At 37.3% G+C, this 27,995-nt stretch overlaps 1 protein-coding gene across 1 annotated transcript in view; it reads left to right on the top strand.

Moving 5' to 3' along the window:
* Positions 1-290: 290 nt before the first annotated feature.
* The window catches only part of ZPLD1 (zona pellucida like domain containing 1), a 40,667-nt gene continuing 12,962 nt past the window's right edge, over positions 291-27,995 (top strand). The window contains exons 1-6 of the mRNA XM_032630705.1: positions 291-396; positions 15,313-15,533; positions 18,857-19,038; positions 20,449-20,521; positions 24,902-24,999; positions 27,875-27,955. Of these exons, the coding sequence (XP_032486596.1) occupies positions 291-396; positions 15,313-15,533; positions 18,857-19,038; positions 20,449-20,521; positions 24,902-24,999; positions 27,875-27,955 (761 nt within the window). The remainder of the gene's footprint in view (positions 397-15,312; positions 15,534-18,856; positions 19,039-20,448; positions 20,522-24,901; positions 25,000-27,874; positions 27,956-27,995) is intronic.

Here is a 27,995-nt window from a genome sequence, read left to right as displayed (position 1 = left end):
CGCAAATGTTATGATTTATATCTTAGTTCTACTACAAAAGCCTAGCTTTGTCACGCTTGCAAACTGGAGTCAAAGAATAAAAATAATTTTGAAATATTGTAGCCAAAATCTCTGCCTCATTGTCGATAATTATTTCTGATAATCCTTAGGTCTTTAATGAGCTTTGCCTGCATGGATGTAGACAGCCTGCCTATCCAACAGTGAGGTGAGATCAGCCTCAGTCTTCCCAGCAAGTGAGAGTGAAGGCTGGTGATGTCCACATGAAATGTAACTCTTTTCTAGGTTTTGCAATGGAACGGATATGGTTGCTCTTGCTTCTAACAATTAGAGTGCTTCCAGGGTCTGCTCAGTTCAATGGCTACAATTGTGACACCAACCTCCACAGTAGATTTCCTGGTAAGTCCGAACCCAATATTTTCTCTAATTGTATCTGGAAAGAGCGATTATGTTTGAATAGTAAATCATGTGACGTTTCTAATTTATTTGAGGAAAGGTAATCGGGCTTGCTCCAGAATAAAGACAAGAGTATGTAGGAATGGCTTCATGAGCCCAGACCTAGTATGAAAGTACTTGACAGGTTTAGTAAAATAAGGAGGTCAGGATGGGGAATGTCCAAAGACAAGTTTACAAAGATAAGTTAAAGCAGGGTTCTTAATGATTTTGAATACCACAAATGATAGGATTTTTGTTTTTTTTTACTATGGGAAATTTCAAACATATGCAAAAGTAGAGATTAGTAAAAAAGCACTCATAGTAATCATACAGCTTCATCAGTTGTCAACATTTGTAAATTTTGTTTATCTCTCCTTACTACCTCCATCTCTGAAATATTTAAAAATAAATTCATTATTCATGTTTCATTATATATATAAGTGAAAAGAACTATAAAAAGTCATTACACTTGTATATCTAATAAACTTAACAATAATTACTCAATATCATCTTATACTCAGCCAATTTGCCTCTAAATCCACATGGTGCATTTGTTGACGTGTTTCTTAAGTCTGTCTTAATTTATAGAAGTCCCTTGCTTTTCTAAAATGCCATTTATCTCTTTAAATAATTTGGTTATTTGTTTCTTAGAATTCCAACACTCTGGATCTGGTTGACTGTAACTCTTATGTGTCATTTAACATGCTTCTCTTTTCCTGTATAACCTGTCAACTAATGAGAGCTAGAGGTTTGAGTAAATTCAGGTTCAATTGTTTTGGCAAGGATACTTTTTGTATTATTTGTGTAATAAAAGTGTTTTGTCTTCATTTTGTAAGCAATGAAGAGCCATTGCATCTTTTTAAACATACCTTTTTAAGGATTTGATGTGGTCACATTTTGTTTCAGAAAGCAGACGTTGGGGAAAGTATGAAGGACAGAATCAAGTTAGAAGAGACTAGAGGCAGAGAGACATGTCACAAAGGCAGTGACAATGGAAGCAGTAGAAGGAGACAGTTATTAAGAGATGCAGTATTTTGTGGTGGACTCCCCAGAACTTGAGAACTGATTTGACTTGGGAAGTGAGAGAAAGAGAAGGCTAGAGGCTGTTTTGAACTTAGATAACTGGATGTTGATACTGTTAACTGACGCCAAAAGTATAGGGCATTTGCATGTTTTAGAAAGGAAGTTTGGGGTCGAAAATAATGACTTTGAAGTGCTCTTAGAGAGTAGAGTGGCAGCCTCTACTCAGAAGTAGGAAATATGGACCTGGGTCCGAAGAGAGAGGTTGAAACCAAAAATAGCTGTGTGAGAGTTGAATCCCTGTGCAGTGAGTGAGCAATGAATGAGGGGTAGGAAAAGGAAAGTTGTGGAAATAGACTACTATTTAAATAACCCTGGTGGTGAAAGAAAGGGAGGAGTAAACTGAGCCAGCAGTTTAAATGAGAACGGAGATTTTTGGATTAGAGGACTAGAGACACCTGAGTCTACATGAGCAAAGGGAAAGTATTCAGAGACTAGGAATACTAACAAAGAAATAATTGATGTAATGAGGAAAGAAAATATGGAAGCGATCAAAGGTACAGGTGGAGGAGTTAACCTTGGAAAAGCGGCAGCTGTTTGTTTGATTTAGGAGAGAAGAGAAATAAAAGACAGAGGCAGAGAGATGCTAATTATGTTCATCTTCTTGGTTGAAGTGGAAGGCAGAGGCCCTCAGAGAGTGAGGGGCCAGAGGCCTGGCTGGGGCCTGGGAAGCGTAGTCAAGTCTTACCCTGTTATGGATAAAAGAGAAGGCCAGAATGTAAGAAGATTGCTCGGCAGAGAGGAACTAGCTGATGATGTAGTATACCTGTAAAGGTAAATAAAACCTGTAAATAAGCCAAGGAGTGACTAGGACAGCAAAAGGAAGTATTTTTCATATGGTAAAATTTTAAAATTATGTTAAAACTTCCATTTACAATGGTGCCCACTGACCATCGGCATCAAAAATCACCTGAGATAGTTGTTCAGTGTGGACTTCACTGCTTTCCCCCAGATATGTAGTGTCAGAATCTCTGAATATGGTGCTGGGAATTTGTATTTTAAATCCTGCAGATGAGTCTCATATGCATTATGATTGAGAACAGCTGACGGTATTCTATTACTTTCTTGAATCCATTATTCCAGTTAAAAGCACAGTCATGTTTGGGGAAATATAACTAAAAACAAAATCTTCTCCCAACCCCAAAATTCTTTCCACAAAGATAGTAGAAATGAGAACACATTTATCATTGAATAAGCATTAAACCAGAATGTGATGCTCAACACAGGCAATTCATTAAAAGTTTGCAAAGACAGAAAGGAATCTCACTCTTTTACATAGTCAAGCAGAGGCAACCCATTGCATACATGTTTTCAAAATAAATAATAATTAGTTCTCAAGTAAGAGGACTTGACAGCACCATTTGTCATGTATAGTTCATCCTGAATTTATCTGGTAATTGAGGTGACCATCTGTGTTAGTATAGTAGCTTTCTCCAGAGGGAAGATAAAATTCTCATACCTTTATGAAAGGAGGTACTTTTGTGATTTGGAGCAAGGCTCCCTCAGAAGTGAGGCTCCCACCCTCCCCAGACTGTGAGATAAGGATACTATTTTCCTTGATGCTTACATTTCTAAGAGATGGTTCCCAAGTCCTTGAGAAAGACGTCCCTGCATCATAAAGCTGACAAAAGTCCTATCTAATTTTCAAAAGGATTTATATACATTTCAAGGAGAAGAGAAAGTACTTACAAGTTTTCTGATATAAATGGTCTCTTCCTTTATTTTCAACAGGGAGAATTAAAACTCTTATTTTTAATTTGTATTTGTCCTTACGCATGTTAGCACTTTTAGTACTTTTGGGCTTAGACAACAAATATCCAAACTTTCCAAATTTATACACACACACACACATTGTTGCAATTTAAAATTTATATTAAAAAAACCTAAAATTCAGATAAATCAAAAGTTCCATGAGAGGCTTTAAGTTTATATGGGTAGTCTTTTCAAGTAAGCCCATTTTTGCAGGTTGTGTGCAAAAGACCAGAGTGAGCAAATAAAGCCTGAAGGTTAATTGCTCACTCCCCTCTTGACCTGTGGCTTCTCTTCCACATCAGGATCACCCTTGATGTCATAAGGAGCTCCACAAGCTGCTCAGATACTAAGCAATGGGCTAGAATGAGAATGAGTCTGGCAAAGGAGAGGAGCTATCTAAATGCAAAGTAATGTTAATAATGATGAGAGTAATCATCTCACCCTATCTGACCTTTGCTGTTTCATGACATTAGAACTATTTTCTTTAATTTCCATGCCATTTATCCTTAAGCCAAGGGAACCACCATGGCCTAATTCATTTTAAATTTAAAGGGATACCATTTAATTTTAAAGGTAGTTAACTCTTGCCTATCGAAGCTAGTAGCAGGGAATAGACTCATGCCCAACTGACATTATAATTATGTTCTTCCAAGAATAAAATGCAATCCATAGTTGACTTTTAGAGTACCAAAGAATTATCTGGTCAAAGTGAAACATGCAGATAAATGCATTTGGCCTCTGCAACTAATGGATACCTTCTGGAACCAGCCCCTCTTTTAGAAGACGGTATATGTAAGGGTCGGCCTAAACTTTCAAGCCTCTAAAGAAGTCTTTAATGATAAAGGCACAATCAAGGAGAGATTAGGTTAATGACACCAGAAACTTTGTGGCCTGACATTGTTTTATGGTGAACTAACCAGTCAAGGCACATTATGTAATTCTCTCTTGTTTCTTACAATAAACCTACAAAACTTTTTAATTTTTACTTTATGATATGGAGATTGAGGATTAGAATTTTTCTAATACTGCAAAGCTAGCAATTGTCAGAGATATAACACTAGAGCTCTTTCCATCAAACCATGATGCCTTAAAGTGAATCTTGAATACTAAGTTTAAAAAATGATTTATACCAAAAACCAAATAATCCAATTACAAATGGGCAAACAAATGAATAGACATTTTTCCAAAGAAGACATACAGATGGACAGTAGGCACATGAAAAGGTGCTCACTAATCCTCAAGGAAATACAAATTAAAACCACAATGAGATATCACCTTACACCTGTCAGAATAGCTATCATCAAAAAGACAACAGATAAATGCTGGTGAGAATGTGGGAAGAGGGAACCCTTGTGCACTGCTGGTAGAAATGTAAATTGGTGCAGCAATTATGGAAAACAGTTTAAAGATTTCTCAAAAAATAAAAATGAACTACCGTATGATCCAGCAATTCCATTTCTGGGTATATATCTAAAGGAAACAAAATCATTATGTCAAAGAGACATCTGTACCCTATGTTCACTGCACCATTATTTACAGTAGCTGAGACATGGAAACAACCAAAGTGTTTATCAACAGATGAATGGATAAAGTTGTGAGATACACACACACACACACACAAAAGAAGGAAATCCTGCCATTTGTGACAACGTGGATGGACTGCAAATGTTATTATGCTAAGTGAAATGTCATACAGAGAAAGACAAATACTATACGATCTCATTTATATGTGGAATCTAAAAAACAAAAGCAAAACTCATAGAAAATGAGAAGAGATTTGTGCTTACCAGATGCAGGGGTGGGGGCATGGGAGAATGGATCGAAGTGGTCAAAAGGTACAAACTTCACACTATAAGATAAATAAATACTGGGGATGTAATGTACAACATGATGATTATAGTTAACACTGATGTATGCTATATTTAAAATATATTAAAAGTTGCTAAGAGAGTAAATCCTCAAAGTTCTCATGACAAGGAAAAAAGCATTTTTTTCCTTTTTTTTGTATCTATATGAATGATGGATATTAATTAAACTTATTTGGTAATCATTTCACAATAAGTGTAAGTCAAGTCATTATGCTGTCACCTTAAACTTATATAATGCCGTATGTCAATTGTATCTCAATAAAACTAAAATTTTAAAATTATGTGTAAATGGAGAATCACAATGGAAACTGCTACATTAAAGAATTTGAAAAATCATATGGTAGGAAAATTTGTTTAGCTTTTTCAGGACCAGCTTGACTAAGGAAATTTTTTCTCTGATAATATTTATTAATATTTCAATGAGTACCAGTGTTCCCCAGGAAATAAAATAGAGAATCACCTATTTCAGTGATAGACTTCATGGGCAGGTCAAGTAAAATGAGCTGCCTGATTTTGTGTTAGGCTTTGCTTAACCATTGCACTGTTCTGTGCCCAAAGACAAAGTAAGAGTGGATTATGGAATAATTATCCCAGGGAATACGTTCTGTCTCTCTGTGTAGGTAAGAAAGGCCAATTCTGCTGCCTTCCTACATAGTAGTAGTGTTTTGGTCTGCAAGCTGTGAAGAGGATACCTGCTTTCGCTTTGCAGCTGTGACTGCAATTACTACACCAGATGAGGCAGAAGAGCTGATCGAGACAGCGATTGCAGATCACATCCTGATTAACCTTCAGTGATAAAGTGCAGTGGAGAGAAGAGGAATTAGCAAGTTCAGTAACTGAACAATTCAGAGTTCTGAATTGTTCTTCTTTATTTTAATAACAAAGTTCCTTATTGCATGGATTTTTTCATTTCCTCTACTTGTATAAGTAAAACCTATATGCTTTTTTCTGCTTGAAAAGATGACCAAACTCTTCTAGTTCTAGCAAGTGTGAATAGAAGCCTGCAAAGTTTATGGAGGACTGCGTAATGCATTTCTTTCAGCCCTGCAGACAACAGCTTGCATTTGCTAATGAGAAACAGAAGGGGAAAACTGAGGTGGTGACGAACCTGTTCAATACAGAGGGGAAACCTGAATTCCTAATCCACTTTAAATTCTTCATCAGCTGCTGGTATTTTGGGTAGATGAAATATCAATACCCCTTTTAAACTTCTTGCTCAATATTGTATAAAAACTTGAGGAGAATTAACTTTAAAAATTGTGTTAAAACAACAAATATAACATCTGTTTTCTAAGCAATTTTAAGTTTATGTAGTGCCAAATATTGCTACTCTCATTTTATAGAGATAGAATTAAAAATGATATATAAATTACTTTTATAATCTGCTAAGATTATATAGTCTTGGAATATCTCTTGGAGTCCAGGAAATAAATTAGAGTTGACCTTCCATATCCATGGGTTCCACATCTGTGGATTCAACCAACCTCAATGAAAATATTCAGAAAAAAAATTCCAGAAAGTTCCAAAAAGCACAACTTGAATTTGCTGCATGCCAGCAAACATTTATATAGCATTTACATTGTATTTACATAACATTTACATCATATTAGGTATTATAAGTAATCTAAAGATGATTAAAAATATATAGGAAGATGTGCATAGGTTATATGCAAATACTGCATATGCCATTTTATGTAAGGGATTTCAGCATCCATGGATTTCTTTTAAATTTTGGTATCCAAGGGTGGTCCTGGAATCAATCCCCCATGGATACTGAGGGATGAGTGCCCTTTATTTCCAGGTGAGATTTCTGTGGTACTACAAAGCAGCGCAGTCTTCAGCATACAGAAAAGACTCCTCCTATTATACTGAATAGGTTTTGGTTCATACAATCAGTTTTAAACCAATGCTACCTTTAAGTGTGTATAAACCAGCCCATGGATCCAGGTGCAATCATAGTCTGGGAAATACTGCATCTGACTGCCCAGAGCCGTCAGTTGCTCACAATAGACTCACGCAGCCTCACACATCTCTTTCAGTTGTTTCGAGGAGTGCCCGGGCCTAGTGCCATTTGAGGTAACTGTCCTGCTCCTCTGGTTATTAAACAGCTATGGTTTGTAGCATGGGGTGGAGGTGGGGAAGGAGAAGACTGACCCTCTTCCCAATTTTATTTCACACATTGCCACCTGAGCACTAAAGTAGACTCATTTGGGTTCAGTCTCGCAAAGCCTTTCACAACCCTCTTTCATTGTAATTCAAACCAGTTAGTTCCTCAAAAAGGAAGGGATTCAGTCACACACCCATGCCCTTTACAATTTGTTTCTCTCTCTTTCCTGTCCCTTTTTCATCCAAATCTCTCCCTGTTGTAAGCCTATAAATCATACGGTTTTCTGGGAGTGCTTAATCCCACCTGATAGAACCCACCTAAGGATTACTTCCTGCCCAATCAAAATGTATAGTTATGACTAAGTAACTCAGTTGGTTAAGAGACTTGTGTAGGGGAGGAAAGATAATTTTCCCTCTACCCTTCTAGGTTCTTAGCTGAAGCCCCCTATAATAAAAGACAGATTAATAGAAAAAAACAAATAGAAGTTTAATAACATGTAAACCTCCTATATTCATGGAGTAATCCCTCCATGGAGTAATTCACTCCATGAATCTAGGATTACTCCTATATTTTGTGTACCAGGAAAATGGAGTAACTCCCTGAAATGGCCCAAGCCACTACCTTAAATACCATCTCAAGCTAAAGACAAAAGAGATGGTGGTGGTGGGGAAGCCAGTTATGGGAGGTCATCAGGTAAATCACAGTAAACAGGAGTATGGTTGTTATGCAGATTTAGGTCTGTAGCCTCCTTTGTAAGAGTTTCTGGAGGTTTAGTTCCCCTCTTCCTTCCTGGTACAGAGAAGGAGATGCACTTACAAATGGAGATTTCCCTTATAAATGTAAATGTCTCTTTCAGAAGAGTAACTTCCATTTGTTTTCAGGGATTCTCCTATGTCTGCCATTTCTTTTTTCTTTTTTAAAAAAAAAATTTTATTTATTTATTTAGTTGCACTGGGTCTTAGTTGTGGCACGAGGGCTGCTTAATTGTGACATGCAAACTCTTAGTTGCAGAATGCATGTGGGATCTATTTCCCTGACTAGGGATTGAACCTGGGCCCCCTGCATTGGGAGTGCAGAGTCTTAACTTCTGCGCCACTAGGGAAATCCCTGCTGTTTCTTAAAAATAATCAATTTAAGGTAGTCCTTATGCCCAAGAGGCATATTTTGGGGTGGCATATTCTGCTCCCCTTCACTTGCAACATTGGCATCACCTGGGAGCTTGTGAGAAATGTAAAGATCAGGCCCCATCCCAGATCTACTGAATCAGAATCTGCATTTTAATAAGATTCTGTATAATGCATATTCATAAGAAGTGCTGATTGGAGCGTGGTACTCATGATGTCTTGCCAGCTTTATGTTGTTACATACCAGAGTGTTTATGCCAACCCCAACTGGCTGTCACGCACTTGCTTGCTATTAATGACAGTAGGGATTAGCAAATCCCTTGCTGTTAAGGGGAAATGATTTTAAAAATTTATTATTAATAATAAGGCAAGATAATTAATTGCCAGACTAATGCACTTAAAAAAGCTAAATACCTAAACAAATAGCAAAAATGTATTAATTTCATATTATTTAGTGTGTTGAATTAGAAAATATCTGACATAGAGAATTTTGATGTTCCTGTAAAAGTCTGAAAACAAGAATCATCTCAGGCAGTTGGCAGAGTACAGATAGGAAATACGAGTTCTGGATGAACAGTCAAGATGAACCTATATCATTGAGCACATATTTTCTTTGTGAATCTTGAAAGTTGATATTAAAAAGTTAGGGGCTTCCTAACTTTTTAGGAAGTGGTTGGCGCGGTGGTTGGGAGTCCGCCTGCTGATGCAGGGACGCAGGTTCGTGCCCCGGTCCGGGAGGATCCCACATGCCCGCGGAGCGGCTGGGCCCGTGAGCCATGGCCGCTGGGCCTGCGCGTCCGAAGCCTGTGCTCCGCAATGGGAGAGGCCACGGCAGTGAGAGGCCCGCGTACCGAAAAAAAAAAAAAAAAGAAAAGTTAGAAATCATCCATGCTGTTTGTGAAAGAGTTTAATTAAACATATTTTAATAAACACTTGCTGAATGTTTGTTAGGCACGCTGGGAAAACCCAGAGCTTTCAATGAGTTCATAATCTAGTGGGAAAGCAAATATCCACTTCCAGGTATAATGTAGGTGATATTGCAGACTCATAGTTAATGTGATGTGGGGTAGAGCGGAAGAGAATGACTATATATCATTGGAAAAATGAAGTCTTATAAAAGGAAGCCTTAGAAATTGTTTTTCTTTTCTCAGCCCATTTCTATTACCTGAGTGCTCTCAATGGGTATTTCATCTATTATTATTGTTTATAATTGACGTACTGAGTATTGGTGATTATCAAATTTATAATTCTTACTCTTTTCTATCCTCTAAATATTAGACTCTTATTTCCAACTACCTGCTGTATATTTCTGCTTGAATGTCCCATGTGTACCTCAGCCTCTCAAAAACTGAGCTCATCATCTTTTTCCTTCCTGTATTCCTTATCTCAGGGAATAATCCACCCAGTCACTAATGCTAGAAACTTGACCATAAGTTTGACATCCTCTTCTCTTCATGCCATCATCTAATCAATTTCTTATAAAATTTAGCCAGTTGGAACTGTTTCATTTCTTCCCAACAATCCCTTCCAAACAGCTGTGCCCTACCGAGGCATGGTTGTATATAACGTGGTATTCAAACCTCTATCATATCATTATCAACTGCATTGCAATTGTCTGTTTTTTTCTCTGTGTCCTTTACCCAACCATGAGTTCCTTGAAATGAAGGAGTCCTGTTAATGTCTTTATCCTTAGAGTTTAGCACAGAGACTAGCATACTGTATATAAACAAATGCTTTTTTTGGATACTTTGTTAACATGAAGTGGCATGTAGTTTAGATCTTGAAAATAAATAGGACCAAATAGCCTCTAGCTTGTGTAAAACTGATGGCACTGATTTTGTGTGTTCAACTCCTGTGCACCCCACCCTTTTTTTACAATCTACACTGACACCCAGAATTGCTTTTCATACAGATTTTTACATTTTCAGGTCAATAGTGAAGGAACATTTTGAGCCACTGCACTGCAGTGCTGAGTTCAGTTCAATTCTGGAGTGTTTGTGTTGCAGAATATATGTGTGCAAATTATTTGAATACTTGCATTGATCTGTGCCCTTATTAATCCAGGTAATAATTAGAACATGTTAAATATTCTGACACTACTGAAAGGAAATGTAGGTCTCAAACTTAGTATTGAGATGAGAAAAAAATCATTCCATGTATCAAAAACTAGGAATCATTAGCCTCATCTGGATGCAATTGGATGTAAGCCAGTTGAGTATGGAATTGTTGAGAAAAAGAAAATAGATATATTTGTTAAATATGTGAATCATATGCTGAGAATATATTGTCATTAATTATGTCTAAAGAGAAAAGTATATTAGGTGTTCTAGGAATGGAACTTTCTTGGAGATAAATAGGTAGAGTGATGTTTTTATTCACATATACAGAATTGGATCCATTCCCTTTTTACTCCATTTATATGGTAACCATATTCTATGAACCCCATATCAGGCTATGTTTTTGTACATGGTGAAATAGATGGTGACAGGATATTTAGTGTGACAGGATATTTAAATTTGCATAATTTTAGAAAATCTGAGACAAACTCATTGCCTGATTGGTAGGTAAGAGGAGTGCAGAACATCTCTTTATTTTTATCTGAATTCAATTGAATACTGCATTTTTAAATTTTCTATGAATAACTTAGCTTGGTTAAATATCAGGGGAAAAATCACCCTTTTGGCAGCATAACTGCACATAAACTCTGTATGTAGGCCTACCATTTTAGACATACTTAGTATCTTTAGACAGAAAACACTAGAAACCAAACATCTAAAGATGTTTATTCCTTGATTATTTTTTGTCATTAGCTTGTATTCATTGGATTGTTTAATACTGCAGTGTTGTTCAAAGGGATATTACAATTCAGGCCAGGGATTGGACAATAAAAAGGCTAAAAAAAATTAGTTGTTGAGAGCAACTGTTATTCAGTAACTGAAAAAAATTTCTCTACTTTTGGCAGAAATTGCTCTTTGGCAACTTGAAGTAGCATTTTTGTTTCCCTCAAAGCCTCACAAATGGAAAAGTTGTGCTGAATAGATGTCTTTAGTATCTACAACCAGGGAAAAATGTGTTCCTTGGAAGGGACAGTGAAAAGTCTTTAGAAAGCTAGGTTAGGATGGATTTGAACAGATCCTTTCTTACACTGTAAAGTCTTTAGTTTGTTATCATTTCTCCAAGTGGAATCAGCTTGTAGCAAATTCAGTTCCACTGCAGGGGTTACAAGTCTCCAGTTATAAAGCAGAAAACGGAAGAGAGCACTATGTCTGGACAAAGCAATCACTGCCATTGTTAAGCTAGCATAGGCATCAATTAATTCTCAAACAAAGGTGAGGAAGCTAAAATCTTCAGTTGGTTTAAGTTAAGGGAGTGATACCTCTTTTGTAACATATTTAATGATATGTATTAACTTCCATACATTTAGGGTATGCCAAGTAATGCAATGATACTCATTCTCTATTTTCCCAGGCATAAAGAGTTCTTAGTGCACGGTCTAGTAGTTGAGAGTTTGATTTCACATTTAAGTAGACATTTTGCTACCTTACAGAGACCATTTTGTATGTGAAGGTTTCCTGTGATCTTGCCTATGTGCTTGCTACTTGGCCTTATTGCCTACCATTTCCTCCTTGCTTTTTAAATTCTAATGAACTGTCCAGCTCCTAACCAGCCTGAGCATATTTATTTCACACTTCTGTCATCATTCATGCTGTCCCCTTTGTGCTGTAAGTTTCCCACTCCTTTTTGTAGCTAACTCCTACCGATACTTCAAAACTCAGTTCAATGGCATCTTCTCCAGGAAGCTGTTCCTAATCAACTGGTCTGGGTAAGGTTCTCTTTCGATGCCACCCCATGGTTCTCTGTCCAATTTTTCTGTAAATGTGGGCCACATCTACCTCCACTTATGGACTGTGATCTACTTAAGAAAAAGGACCACTACTTTGTACATCCTTAGTGCAGTCTATTGCCCCATACTTTATGTGAGTAATTAATTAATTACTCACTGGAGTACATCAATGAATATCATGGCTTCCTGCTTTCTGGGACTTTCAATTTATTGAGAAGACAATTATACAAATACATATATGATTCCAAGTCAATACGACAACATAAGACAGAGTAGCATAATTTAGATTTGGGATCAGGAAAGTCTTTGGGAAAAAGACAATGAAATTCGAGACCTGAGGGATGAGTAGGAGCTCCTCAGACAAAGATTGGGAATAGGAGAAGCATCCTACGGAGGGGAAAAAAATGATTGAAGGTCATGTGTAACCTATATTAGGCTTTTTAAAATACGGTATTTTATTGAGGAATAACATATAAAATAAGATGCAGCAATTTTAAGGGCGTGGCTTGAAATTTTAACGTATGTATACACTCATGTTATCACCACCCAGATTGATAGAGAACAATTTTATCATCCTCCAAATTTTCCTTGTTTCCCCTATTCTAGACAGTTTTCCTTCAGAGGTAACCACTATGCTGGCCTCTATGATTCAGTGTGATACATTTAAAGAACTGAACAGAGTTCAATGAAACAGATGTAGGGAGCAAGGGGGATAGTAGAGAGGAGATGAGAATGCAGAGGTAGGCAGGTGGTGGATCACAGAGTCTTGAGGACCTGGTTCAAGATTTGGACTTTTGGCCTGAGTGAAATGAATAGCTGTTGAAGATCTTCGCAAAGAGGTAACATGATTGGATTCACGTTTTAACAGCTGTACTAATCAGAGGGCATTAAGAGTTGAAATAAAGGAACCAGTTAGGAGGTTAATGTAATATTCTAGGGAAAATATAATTATGGCATAGACCAAGGAATAGCATAAAGATGGAGAAAAATCACCAGATTTAAGATGTAATTTGAAGTTTGAATGTTTGAAACATTCAAACACTTGTTAAAATGAACTCATTATTTTAATAAGAGCATCATTTAAAAATTATAGTTGCATTTGAACAGCTAATGTTGTTGAAAGCTAATAGAGATATTCTCCCAATTTTAAGTGGTATTTATTATTTTCTGTGTTGGCACAGTATGCTTCATCTGTGGGTTATCATTTTATTTTCCACCTACAAGGGGAATATTGCTTGGAGTTTTACTTACCAAGCAGCCTAATATTTGCCTTTTGGCCATGAAAAAGATTTTCCATCTTTCTGTCTTTTGCTATGAAAAAAATTTTTCTTTTTTGTATTGAGTTTAAAATCATAATCAAATATAGAAATTTCCATTTTGATTGATTCGTATCCTCAAAATATGACTCACTTTACCAACAAAAAGCCAGTATGCAGAATAAACACTCCAAAGAAATATGCCATTGAACACTTTTACCCATAGATTAGAACGGATATATTTAAGCAAATTAACTTTATGCCAAAAAGTCATGAATGACATTTACATATTACTTAGATCATTTACCAAAAAATATTTTATTATGCTTGTTTTTCCTTTTTTGAACAATCAAGATGATTTCTCCGAACAGCCTAATCCATTTTTATTTGTTTGTTTTCACACTTTGAAAACCAGATGTATGTTTCAGATTCTTTATCTCAGTGGTAAAAAATAAGAGTGGTAAAAAGTAGTAAGCTTACTGTATTAATTTCCTAAGTCTGCTGTAACCATGTGGCATAAACAGAGTGACTTCAAACAACAGAAATTTATTTTCTCGCAATTCCGGAGGCTGGAAGTTAAAAATCAAGGTATCAGTAGGACTAAACTCCATCTGAGACTCTGGACAGAATCCTTCTTGGCCTCTTCCCAGCTTCTGGTGGTTTGCTGGCAGTCTTTGCTGTTCCTTGGCTTGTAGGTGTGTCACTCCAATTCTCTGTCTTCACATGGCATTTTTCTTCCTGTGTCTCTGTCTCTTCACATGATACTTCTTTTAGAAGAACACCAGTAATATTGGATTAGAGACCCAGCCTACTCCAGTATGACCTCATCTAAACTAATTACCACATTCCGAGGTCCTGGGGGTTAAGATTCAATGTATCTTTTTTTTTTTTTCTGGAGGGAGGGAAACAATTCAATCTGTAACAGTTACCAAAACCAATAAAACTGAAAGCTTCTGACACTGGGGAATTACCTAGCAACAGCCAAATTCTCCATTTTCTACATATATTTTCCTCATTACATGCAGAAAATAACTAAATAGAGACATGAAAATCTTGTGTGTGGGGTGTGTGTGTGTGTGTGTGTGTGTGTGTGTGTGTGTGTTCGTGTGTGTGTGCCTGCTCACGTCTATAGACCTGGAATGGATCCCATCACTGATAACTCATGGAATCATGGAAAACTGCAAATTGTGTATTTACATTTTCATGCCTAGTTAATTGCTTTTATTCAGGCATAGTCATTGGCAAAATTTTCTTAGGGTAGACTGCATGTCTGACTGTAATATCAACAGATAAGTTTTCATTCTCTTCCTCTCTAGCATAATTTAATAAAATAAAATGGAATCTGGATAGATGGCTTTTGTTTATACATCCTGGATAAGATGGGTTACAAAACACCAAAGTGCTCAACAATTTGGCTTAGGATGGATTTTAACTGCTTCTTCCTTACACTTGAGAAAATGCATCATTTGTACTGAGGCTCACTACTCTAGACAGGTGATCTAAATAATTCAGTTACTCTCTTCTGAATTTCCTCAGTGACCTAATTTTTTCCACTCAATTCTCCAATCATTTTACACTACCCAATCAACATTTAATGCGCATCCACTGTGTACCGGGCACAAGGAAACAGAGATGCACTATAATCTCTACACTCAAAGATCTCTCCTGAAATAACTAAATCAAAGACTATTTTTCCTAATACTTTCACGTTGGATTATGGTGTATTCAAGTATAGGAATGAATTAAACAGACCAAGGGGATGAAAATACCTCAGGGGATGGTAAAGTTATTCTTGGACCCCATGCTGTGCTTTTGTGATTTGTTTGTTTTTTTATATTTTTTATTTCAGCTGAAAGAGACATCAGTGTCTACTGTGGGGTCCAGGCCATTACAATGAAGATTAATTTTTGCACAGTACTTTTCTCCGGTTATTCTGAAACAGACCTGGCACTGAACGGAAGGCATGGGGATTCCCACTGCAGGGGGTTCATCAATAACAACACCTTTCCTGCAGTGGTCATTTTCATCATCAATCTCAGCACCTTGGAGGGCTGTGGAAACAATTTAGTGGTAAGATTAGTGTGAAATTGTGTGCTAGGTTTGGGGATCATAACTAAAAAAACTCCCAATTTCATGAAATAATCAGAAGCCCAATCTATCTTTCGAGAAAAAATTCCAATAAAACTGAACAAATAGCTTTCCTTTGCCTGTTTGAGGCTTCTGCTCCCGATCATACAATTTTATTTTCCAGTAGTGGTTCTGTTTATTGTAGCTGGTGGTTGAGGGGCCTGAGATTAACTGTGCTACTCTAACCAACATTATTTTGTGTGAGTGACACTGAGGAATATGTCTCTACAGTTATTATCTAATTATCTAATTATCTAATGATAATTAGCTATGTTCCTCATGCGTTTTATGGAAGTATCTTTTATATTCCAGTGAGTTTGGCAATGGATCACTTGGCCTATTGCTTCTTAGTGACCTCATTCAGGAAGAAAGATGAAATATAGAATGAGAAACTTAGAATCTTCTAGGTATCATGTTTACCACTGAATGATCCACACCACTGTTTTGTAAAAGAGGGCTGTTAGCATTTCCAGTGTGAAATTCTTCATCCTGTGGGACTGTCCTTTGAATTTCAAAATGTTATCATACCACAGTCCTTACCCATGAAATCCCAGGAGCACGCTCTCTCCAGTCATTGTGAAAATCAAAACACCACTTCAAATATTTCCACCTTGAATGAGAACCACTAGTCTACACTATTCATTTATTTATGCATGCATTGAATACCAAAAATAGAATTGAAAGAGGCATTCACTCTCCTGGGAATTAAAATTAATTGAAGTAAAAATATTGTGATTTGGGGGGTGTTACACTAAAATTCATTTAGCACTATTTTTTCTTTTGCTTGTTTAAATATAGTCTTATTGGTTAATCCTAGCAAAGACAAAAAGAAGATTCAATGAGCATGACCACTTAGCCCAGTGAAGAAGGAGAGAATCAGTTTTTCCTCTTGATAAATTATTGTTTTGGGATTAAGGGGAAAAGCTTGATTATTCTAAGGGCAGGGCTTTTAAGACGTGGTGGGAGATAGGAGACAGGAAAAAAGAGATTTCTTTTGAATCTCCTTTATCTTTCCTGGATGGCAGTTAGAATATTGTGCCCATGACCGTTTCCAAGTCTACAGCTTGAGTATTGTTGACTCTTTTTATTGAAAACGTTTATTCATCTCTCTGGGTTGTGTGCAGAGAGGTTATGAAGTGGGCCTAAGGGAGAGTGAGGGAGAGGGATTCAGGTTGATTATTACACATCCAAGGTTCCGTGTGGAGGGAGGGGGCCCCTGTGGAGAGCAGCAGCCCTGCCCCTCCTCCCCTCCCACGGTCGCCCAAGGCCTCTCCTTCAAGGAGCTTTCTACTCTTGACTTCAGTCTTACCCTGCTGCTGGAAAAACAATTTGGGAGAAATGCCAGACAAAGCCTGTGTGTGTGTGTGTGTGTGTGTGTGTGTGTGTGTGTGTGTGTATACGTGTTTGTGTGTGTACCTTCATTTTTTTTTTAGAGCTGAATTACTCTGGTATAAAAATTGAGATATATATCATGTGTATATATATAAATATATGTATATAATTTTTTTTCGCAGACAGAATTTGCACGTTTCGCTAGCCAGTCAGGCAAGCCATGTGTAGAGAGGAAGAATCACTTAGTTTTTTATTTTTGTCTTAGATGTCACCACCTTTGGAGTTTGCTCCAAGGATAGTCCTGTATGGGAAAAATTAAGTAGACTACTAAATCATCTGGATTAGAATCAAAATGTTTTCATTCATGATGATTTTGGTTCTCTTCATGAGTCAGCTAGATAATTGCTTCAGCTTTGCCCATGTGCTCCTAGGTTCATGTATAAAGTGTATTCTATTATTGAAAATTAAATGTTACCAGTCTCCATAATATCTGCTAAAAATATTAATTGAGCATCATATTGTATTTGACATGGTGGGAGAAGCTCAATTGTATTATGAAGGTCAAGAACATTATTGATTATTCCTGAAATGCTGGTTCTTAAATTTTAGTGGGATTGGAGAAATGAAAGCTAATCAGTCCCAGGAAAATATACACATGGACAATATTTTTATATAAATTCTAGGAGTTCATGATCCCTCCGCAACCCAGCTAAGAACTATTGTCCTGGAAGGGGATGAGAACCTCCATGTACCACAGAGGAAGACCCTGAGAAGATCGACCCTAAGAAAATTTGTGACCCTAATTCATTTGTTCAGAATTTATCTCGAGGACCCCAAGATGCTGGTGTCACTGAGCTATGCTGAAGGGACAAAGGCAAACAAGACCAGGAGGGTCTCCTGCCCACAAAGAGCTCTGATTATGGATGGGGGTGTGCTGAGTCAGACTGCTCATGCACTGTGACTGCATGAATAGAAGCTGTGGGGTGTATCAGGAGAAGTTTCCAGGGAAGATGAGATCCAGGGGAGGAGTGGGATATGTCATGGTGAGGAGGGGAGAGTGGAGGCAGGAGGAGTATGCACAAAGGCCAGAGCAACAAGGGCCTTGGGGCTGGGACATTATTAACCAAGAGTGGGAGCCTGGAGATGTGAAGCTAACATGGAAAACAAGATCAGATTAACAGGGGTCTTTTAGGCCATGCCACGGAATTTGGACTTTACCCATGAGCATTTTCAAATTACTTGCTGTAGCACAACGAGTGACATGTAGTCTCTCTACTTTCTTATTTATGAAATATGAGTATAGTGTCTTTGGTTATATGAAGTTTTATTTAGTTAAAAGACACATATGAGTCAGACAGAGAAAGACAAATATCATATGATATCGCTTATATGTGGAATCTAAAAAAATGCTACAAATGAGCTTATTTACAAAATAGAGTCACAGATGTGGAAAACAAACTTATGGTTACCAGGGGAGAACGGGGGAGATAAATTGGGAGATTGGGGTTGACATATACACACTACTATATATTAAATAGATAACTAATAAGGACCTACTGTATAGCACGGGGAACTCTACTTAATACTCTGTAATGACCTACATGGGAATAGAATCTAAAAAAGAGTGGATATATGTATATGTATAACTGATTCACTTTGCTGTACACCTGAAACTAACACAACATTGTAAATCAACTCTACTCCAATAAAAACTAATTAAAAAAGAATAAAATCACCCTCTTTATGAGAGGAAGAAGAAAAAGACGTATGATCACTTATAAGTAGCATTATATGTGTATAATCTCAAAACCATGCCATGTTATAGTTGCAACAGACCCTAGAAATGATCTGTCTACATGCTTTATTTTGCATATGAAATGCCTAGATTTACATGTAACTATTTAATAACTGAGCTTGATCTACCATTCTAACAGGTATCCACAATTCCTGGAGTCAGTGCTTATGGAAATGCAACTTCAGTACAAATAGGAAATATTTCAGGATATATTGATACTCCAGACCCACCAACAATCATCAGCTACCTACCTGGACTTCTTTACAAATTTAGTTGTAGTTATCCATTGGAATACCTGGTTAATAATACCCAGCTTGCTTCGTAAGTCGCATTTTATTCTTGTTTTCTCATATTGTCTTTTGGTTTGAGTCATTTTTACCCTTGAGGGACTTATAAAGATAGTAGGATTTGTTGTGAATAGCTAAACTCAATCTCATGGAAACCATATAAGGTCTTATCTGTCTACTTACCTACCTATCTACCTCTCTATCCATCTGTAAGTGTTATTGTTATGATGCATATCAACAGCTCAGTTTTAATCTCCCCCCAATTAAAATTGGCTCAAACTAATCAGATGTCTGCCTGGGGTTCTCCTAGCTCCCTTTAGAACGGCCCAAGAACCCAAGAACCCTGGGTGCTTATGCACCAGAAGGGCCTGTCCTGTTTCCAGTGTGTGGAACATTCGGTCACTGCATTTTTGGCTCCTGTTTAGCTTCATTCTCTGCCGTATCTCTCACTGGTGGACTCTGCTGCCCAGAATCTGAGGTCTCCATGCCTCCTGCTGAGGTGTCACCTGCACAGTTGCTGATGCTTCCCAGGAAAGGTGGTGTCACCCAGAGCCAAAGAGCTTCAGACATGGACTGCGGTCATTGCCTTTTGTTTAGAGTCATGTATTCATTCATTACTCCCAAAGCACATACTCCAAGACAGTTATACATCCACGTTACAATATAACCATATGGATTTGTGAAATATTTTTGACAAGATGGGGTGATTGAATAAGAACTTTCCCTCTCCAGTTCTAGGGTTTTCTATCACAAAAGTAGTTATTGTTTAATCTCAGTCACAGGGAATGTGGAGGACACATTTTGCTTCAGGTAAAAAATATTCATAGATGATGTAATGGCACAATGATGACAAACAACTTGGTCAAAAGCAAGATTTTGATGTGGAAAACAAGAAAAGAAAGGCCTTGAGTCAAAAGGATACAGGTGCAGAGGGAAGGAGGTCATAGTCTTTCACTCTGCTCCCCTCAACCTTCCCACTGAATACATTCCTGAACTTCAATGCACATGGAAATATATTCATTTATTCAATAAATATTATACACGTGCTACGTGCCATGCAATGTTCCAGCAGTAAACAAAGTAAAACAAAGTCCCTGATCTCATGAAACTTCTATTGAAGTGGAATTGATGAAAATGTATTTGCATCAGATTCAATTTTCTTTGGAATGAGGTTTTTCTGCAAAAGTTTCATGTAAGTAATAAAAAGTGTAAAAAAGGTTCCTTATTTAACTAAAAAGATCATAAAGAACAGTTTGTATTTACTTAGTCCCTCTTGCTGTTTGATTATTTATCTGTTCAGTAATTTAAACAGTATGCACACTACAGACCTAGTTAAAAGTATGTCAGGATTACTCAAGAGTTTTTTGCCTTAAATCTAACATTAAGATATAACTGAAACTTTTAAAATCTCATCAATGCCTTCCTTTTCCTCAATCTGTTTTAGGTCCTCAGCTGCTATTTCTGTGAGGGAGAACAATGGTACATTTGTCAGCACTTTGAACCTGCTCCTTTATAACGTAAGTTGATGGGCGAAGGATGTTATCTTCTCTTTCACTCTTCTGAGGAGCCATTTACGAGAATGGCTTTTATATAAAAATCTACCAAAAGCCACATTAACCTTGTTATACTTTGGTAACATTTATTCATCTTTACCACCATTTTCATATATCTTAGTGATAAAAGTATACTTAAAAACTCCATTATTTTCTAGAAGTTGGTATATGATTTAAACTTTATTTTATAAATGTGATTCTGCATAGTTACTCCAAGTGTCTATCTACATTTATACATATATATTTATTTATGTGTGTATGTGTGTGTGTGTAGCCATAGTCAGGGTCAAGATTTTGGAAATAATATATTTGTGATAAAAAGATAGGAAAAGTCCAAATGGTACTTGACTTGAAGGCACGATGCTTGGTGATGAATGTGTTAATATTTTCAATGTGGGTTTTGGCTGTTGTCAATTCTGTCACATCTGAAATAATTTGGGTTGACTGCATAGTATTGTATAAACTTTTGTCATTTAAATATCGACAGTGGCAGCAAAAATGTGAAAAATACATGAATTTCTATTTATAACTCTAACATTAATCTCACAATGATATTTTCATGTTGATTAAAAATTTTTACTCATACATGTTAAATGCCTGATTTAAATATCAATTTTCAATCTATCAACCAACATTTTTGTAAATTATGAATCTGATTTTTACATTATTATTCATGTCATCATGGCACTGAGTTATAATTCATGCAACTGATTTAAAAGTCATTGCATTATACTTTGAATATAATGTGCTATAAATATTGTAGTAGGACATTTTCCAAAGGCATTTAAAAAAATCATGTTTATAAGTTTGTAGTCTGACACCACAGAGTTCTAAACAACAAATTAAAATGTGTTGGAATGGAGATTGCCTTTCTGTCATTTCTGAACTTTCTTCTGCAAAGAGAAGCTGCCAAGATACTTGGTTTTACAATACTCAGCAAATATGGGCCAGTATTCATTCCCAGTATGGCCAGATATTTATTATTGTTGTGAGCAATACTTTTAAATTGGAACCTTTCTGTTAATTTATACGTGTAAGGTCCCTCAGGTAGAATTGCGATGAATGGTTTGGATCCAATCTTAGTTATAATTGAGTGAAACAAAGATGGGAATTCCTGATCCTAAAAAAGTGAAAAACATACATGACATTTAAGGATACCACTGTTTTCTGTGAAATTAAACTATTCTCTCAGCAGAAAAGCAGAAAATCAAAATTTAGAAGTGTGGATTTGAAGACAGCTTTGCTATTAAGCTCTTTCCTTTATCATTAGAGAGTATTATAGTCCTGTTGCTAACTAGACCTAATCCTTCAAAGAGTTTCTAGAATCTTAACGCCAAATAAAAGTGTGTAATTTGATGATAACCTTAAGATTTTAATTCTATGGTAAAAAGGTAATTGATATCAGAATATAAATGAAATACATAGTGCAAAAATCCTTTTTTTTTTTTTTTTTTTTTTTTTGCGGTACGTGGGCCTCTCACTGTTGTGGCCTCTCCTGTTGCGGAGCACAGGCTCCGGATGCGCAGGCTCAGTGGCCATGGCTCACAGACCCAGCTGCTCCGCGGCATGTGGGATCCTCCCGGACTAGGGCACGAACCCGTGACCCCTGCATCGGCAGGCGGACTCTCAACCACTGTGCCACCAGGGAAGCCCAATCCTTCTCATTTTTAATCAATTTGCAATGAAAGTATTACTAATGGTTGAATTAATACATTAAAATGTAAAAGTTATTTACTAACCAGTTATTTAATAAAATTCAACCACTTCCCTACAAACTAGTGTTTTAAAAATTAACAGACTTAATTTTGTTAGAGCAGTTTTAGATTTACAGAAAAGTTGACCTAAAATGTACAGAGAGGGGTTCCCCGGTGGCGCAGTGGTTGAGAGTGTACCTGCCAATGCAGGGAACACGGGTTCGGGCCCTGGTCTGGGAGGATCCCACATGCCGCGGAGCAACTGGGCCCGTGAGCCACAATTACTGAGCCTGCGCGTCTGGAGCTTGTGCTCCGCAACAAGAGAGGCCACGACAATGAGAGGCCCACGCACCGCGATGAAGAGTGGCCCCTGCTTGCCACAACTAGAGAAAACCCTCGCACAGAAATGAAGACCCAGCACAGCCAAAAAAAAAAAAAAAAAATGTACAGAGAGTTCCTATAGACCTCCAGTGCCTGCATACAACTTCCTCTGTTATCTGCACCTTGTATTATGGGTCATAGGGCATATTTGTTACAATTGATGAACCAATACTGACATATTATTAAGTAAGGTCCATAGTTTACATTTAGGTTAATACTTCACATTATATATTCTATGGGTTTTGACAAATGTATATGACATGCATCCATTATTACTGTATCATACAGGAGAGCTTCAATGCCCCAAACTAGTTTCTTAACATGGCACCATTGTAGTATTTTGCCAGCTTACAGGACATTAAAAAACTAGTAATTTATACTGAAAAAAATTTTGTATACTTTGACGAATTGATCCCAAACCATATTTATTATTTATTTGGAACACTAACATTTAGCTACCCAAATGCAATTTTATTGCAGCATTTCAAACTAAGTATTATTTTACAACCATTAGGGGCCGTATTTTCCTATTTTACCTGCAAAGTTTGTGATTTCTAACCCTTAGGAATGATGAAAATTATATTACATACCTACTGCTCTTATTCTATAGTTAGTTACTTGGGTAGGAAAAAGTGCAGTTGTTTATTTCTATGTGTTCTGGGATTCAGTGAATGTACTTAGGAAAATTTTACTTATAATAAATAATGACATTTATTGACTGTGTGATTTTAATATATGGAGTTTACTTCAAGTTGAACTATGACCTTATTTTTACATGGTATAAATAGGTCAGTTTTCTCCTCTGTGGAAACTGAAAGTGAAGATGACCTTGTGAATTTGAATTGTACCTAATTAATAATGTCTTCTGAGCAGGTAAAGAAACAGAGTAAATCTAAAACTGGGTTATGGTAATTATGAATTATTTTTAAAGTTGAGGAAAAAATGTAAAATAAATATAATTGATTTTAGGGACAATATTGTACTAACAGGAGTAAAGGCAACTAAACAAAATAAAATCAAAAGATAACCTTTTAGAAGGATAACTTTGATAAGTCATGATTAAACCACAGCTGAGTCATATCACTTGCAAATGACTTTGTAGTATAATACTTGTAAAAAAAAGTAAGCATTCTTCCGGGCAATATTGATGCAAATACAAGATGAAAGAGCTGTATAGTTAATGAAATGTGGATAACTTGGAGAAGTTGGAAAAGGGAGCCAGAAAGATAACGAAATAAAAATACTACCTATCAGAAATGGTTAGAGGAGCTATTATCATTTATCACAGAAATATAGAAAATAAGTACAGCGTATAATCCCTCATTTATCAGGCTTTATTTGAGAATGAAATATTCCACATGAATGCAACTTTTTCAAAAGTGAAGCATCCAAATTATTATTGTTTTAATTTTAAAAATTCAATGAAATAGCATTATCTTCAGAGTTACTGAATTTGGGGGAAACAATTTGCCTCCATGCTAAATGATTTGACAGCTTAGATTTTGAGAAGTTTTTTCTTTATTCCACATTTTTTTTCTGTTTTTCTTTACTATCAAATTAAAGCTGTCACTTCTCAATTTCTAATTTGCTGCTTTCATCGACTGTAGATTGGGAAGTGATATAAATAAACTCTCCAGAATTGGTCTAAACTAAGGGTAAAAGGTAGAAATGAAGTCCTAAGACACCCTTCTATAAGTCCTTACCATGTAATCTAGTACAGGAATTCCAGGCCATGCATTTTGGCAACTCAGAGACCATACTGGTCTCTTTTTAGGTTTTTTTATTAAATTTTGGTAATTTCAAATTGCCAGATAAGTGAGTTTGGGTAAAGTGTAAAGACTTACATCTCCAATGGCAAAGGGCTTAAACTGAAGCAGATATAATTTAAATAAACTGAATATTAGCCACTAATATTTAAATAACTGGAATATGAATTTAAGTAAACTGAATATTGATAGCTGAATATTAGACAAACTAAATACTAACCTCTGACTAGTAACCATTGCTTATAATTTAAATACACTGAACATTAATCATCATAAATGGTAAACTACTTGACACAAAAAGATTTATGCATGAATTTGTTACTTGGATATGATTTAAGAACAGTTCTGCCAAAAACTAGAGGATTAACTAGGTCCTTTTTGGAGTTGGTTCTGTAAATTGATGTTGATTTGCCCCCTTTTCTTTTATAGGACATTATTGTCTTAAGTAAATGTGCTGTTGGGAAGGTAATGATGGATTAATTGCTTATTTTTTTCATCATTAGGATTCAACCTACAGTCAGCAGTTAATTATCCCGAGTATAGGATTACCTTTGAAAACCAAAGTATTTGCAGCTGTACAAGCCACTAATCTGGACAGCAGGTATTTTCAAACCCTTATCTTTTGTTGGTTAAAACATTTTGGCTGCCTAAAGCCTCATGAATCATAAAGTTAGCTCATTCACTTTAAAAAAAATATTGCCATTGCCATTCCATTTAGAAATGCTAAACAATGGCTCTTAAAGAAATAGTTAGGGGGGACTTCCCTGGTGGTGCAGTGGTTGGGAATCCGCCTGCCAGTGCAGGGGACACAGGTTCGAGCTCTAATCCAGGAAGATCCCATGTGCCACGGAGCAACTAAGCCCGTGCGCCACAACTACAGAGCCTGTGTTCTAGAGCCCGTGAGCCACAACTACTGAAGCCCACACGCCTAGAGCCCGTGCTCTGCAACAAGAGAAGCCACCACAGTGAGAAGCCCGCGCACAGCAAGGAAGAGTGCCCCCCACTTGCCACAAATAGAGAAAGCCCGTGCACAGCAATGAAGACCCAACGCAGCTAAAATAAATTAATTAATTAAAAGAAAAACAATGTAGTTAGGGGCATAGGCCTGAGGCCACTCCCCTAGGGATTTTAATACGTCTCCTGCCCTAACCAGGTACAGACATTTCACTCTCGCCATCCATGGCTACGCATTTTTGCCAAACATAGCAAGGCTTATGCCATTGCCTCTGACCAGACTCTCTCTCCACCACCACCCTCTTGCCTCACACACACCCTTCCATTTTATTTCTGCCAGCTCAAATCCTACCCAGTGTTCCTGGCCCTGATCTAGTGCCATCTCTGTCTGATATCTATCCTTATCACTCCAAACAAGAGAGCAGTCAGAATGGGGTGAGATTAATCAAGGGAAAAGACACGTATTTAAAGGAAAAGAAGAATAACAGTGGAACCACTGTTCTCCCAGTTTCCAAAATGGGAAACTCGACGCTATGTTAAGGTGACATAACCTCACCTTAATTGTCCAAAAAACTTCTCAGGAATCCACCCCATCTTATTCTTCAGTTTTCCTTCCCAAGTACCTCGCCTATTATGTCTATTATTCTTCCACCCATGCAGCCACCCTCTGGTCCAGCTGTCAGCATCTCAAACCACCTCCTGCACTCTCTAGCACATTCATACCAAAACATCCCTGCCAGACTGGGGATTGTAACCTTCCTTCATCCTGCTGCTCCTCCCTCAAAAATGTCAGCACCTAAGACTCCTGTCCAGATTTTCCAGTGTCTCCGTGCTGCTCGCATCTCAGCCCTCCCACCTGACGCTCCACATGAACCCAGGACCTTCCTAGTCCCTTCTGGTCTTTCACACCTTTGTTCACATTACTCTTCCCACCTGAATGCCCACCCACCCACAATCGCCACGCCTTCTGAAGCCATAGACCTCAGATTCTCCAAGAGAGGGATGATTTCAAATGTTCTGCCTCCTGTCAAACTGTATATCAAATCATGTATTCCATTTTTTTGTTTAGGAGGTAATGCCTATATTTTTTGGTTTGCCTATATGTAAAAATATATATATTTTACGTATTTGCCTAAATTAAAAAAAAGAAATGCTAATAAGTAGTAATAACATATTACAAGGGTGCTTCCCTAGTGGAGCAGTGGTTAAGAATCCGCCTGCCGGGGCAGGGGTCGCGGGTTTGAGCCTTGGTCCAGGAAGATCCCACATGCCGTGAAGCAAATGGGCCCGTGCTCCACAACTACTGATCCTGAGCTGTGGAGCCCGCATGCCACAACTACTGAAGCCCGTGTACCACAACTACTGAAGCCCGTGCGCCTAGATCCCATGCTCCTCAGCAAGAGAAGCCACTGCAATGAGAAGCCCGCGCACCGCAACAAAGAGGAGCCCCCGATCCCCGGAACTAAAGAAAGCCCGTGTGCAGCAATGAAGACCCAACGCAGCCAAAAATAAATAAATAAATAAATACATTTATCTAAAAAAACCCCAAATTACAAGTATTAAAGGGTGACACCCACTTTATGTCATTAATTGGAAAATAGCAATTCTTCCCATAAAGAAGGAGGGGTAGTGACTGGACGAGGGCATGGGGAGAGCTTTTGGGATACCAGAATGTTCTATGTTTTTCATCTGAAAGATGATTAATCAGATGCAGTCATTTTGTGAACACTTATGATTCATGTATTTTCTATGTGTGTTACTATTCAATAAAAGTTTATTAAAAAACAAAAGAACTCTCCCCATAAGAATCTGGGCCAAAATTATATAAAACGATCTCCAGAAACATCTCTGCAAAATAACAAAATCAATCAAGTTTCATTTGACACTTAGAAAATTCAGAATGATCAAAATTGAAAGGAAATTCAAAAGTAAAGATCCGGGCTTCCCTGGTGGCGCAGTGGTTGAGAGTCCGCCTGCCGATGCAGGGGACGCGGGTTCGTGCCCTGGTCCGGGAAGATCCCACATGCCGCAGAGCGGCTGGGCCCCTGAGCCATGGCCGCTGAGCCTGCACGTCCGGAGCCTGTGCTCTGCAAAGGGAGAGGCCACAACAGTGAGAGGCCTGCGTACCACAAAAAAAGTAAAGATCCATTTCTGCCCTAATAAAAAAACTGTAGCCTGTAAATAGTTTATTTTGGGTTTCTCATATATTATTATTTAAACATTGCATCCTGAAGAGATTAGTACACTCTAGAAATCTGGTTCTACTTTACCTTCTCCCTTTTTGTCTTCTTGGCATTTTTATTCTTGGTTGTATGTGATTCTTGATGTGTGACAGCAATTTGTTGCAGACTTTTAAATACTTTGAGTTTAGGAGAAAATTTTAATAAACAAGAAGTCTCTGCAAATAATATAAAACTATGTTCCCTGGTATAAGATGTTTGTCAATATCTACTTCTCTTGGATTAGTAACTAATATCCAAAAGGAGATTCTGACTCTAGATTATTCTTACCTCTTCCTGCAGATGGAATGTCTTAATGGATTATTGCTACACGACCCCATCAGGGAACCCAAATGATGATATTCGATATGATCTCTTCCTTAGGTAAGTGTCTAAGTCTTGTATTGATAGCAATAACCCTACT

This window comes from Phocoena sinus, chromosome 4, assembly GCF_008692025.1.
Source record: "Phocoena sinus isolate mPhoSin1 chromosome 4, mPhoSin1.pri, whole genome shotgun sequence".
NCBI classification, from domain to species: domain Eukaryota; kingdom Metazoa; phylum Chordata; class Mammalia; order Artiodactyla; family Phocoenidae; genus Phocoena; species Phocoena sinus.
The sequence above is the reverse complement of the archived record's forward strand: the minus strand, read 5'-3'. Positions and strand labels throughout refer to the sequence as shown.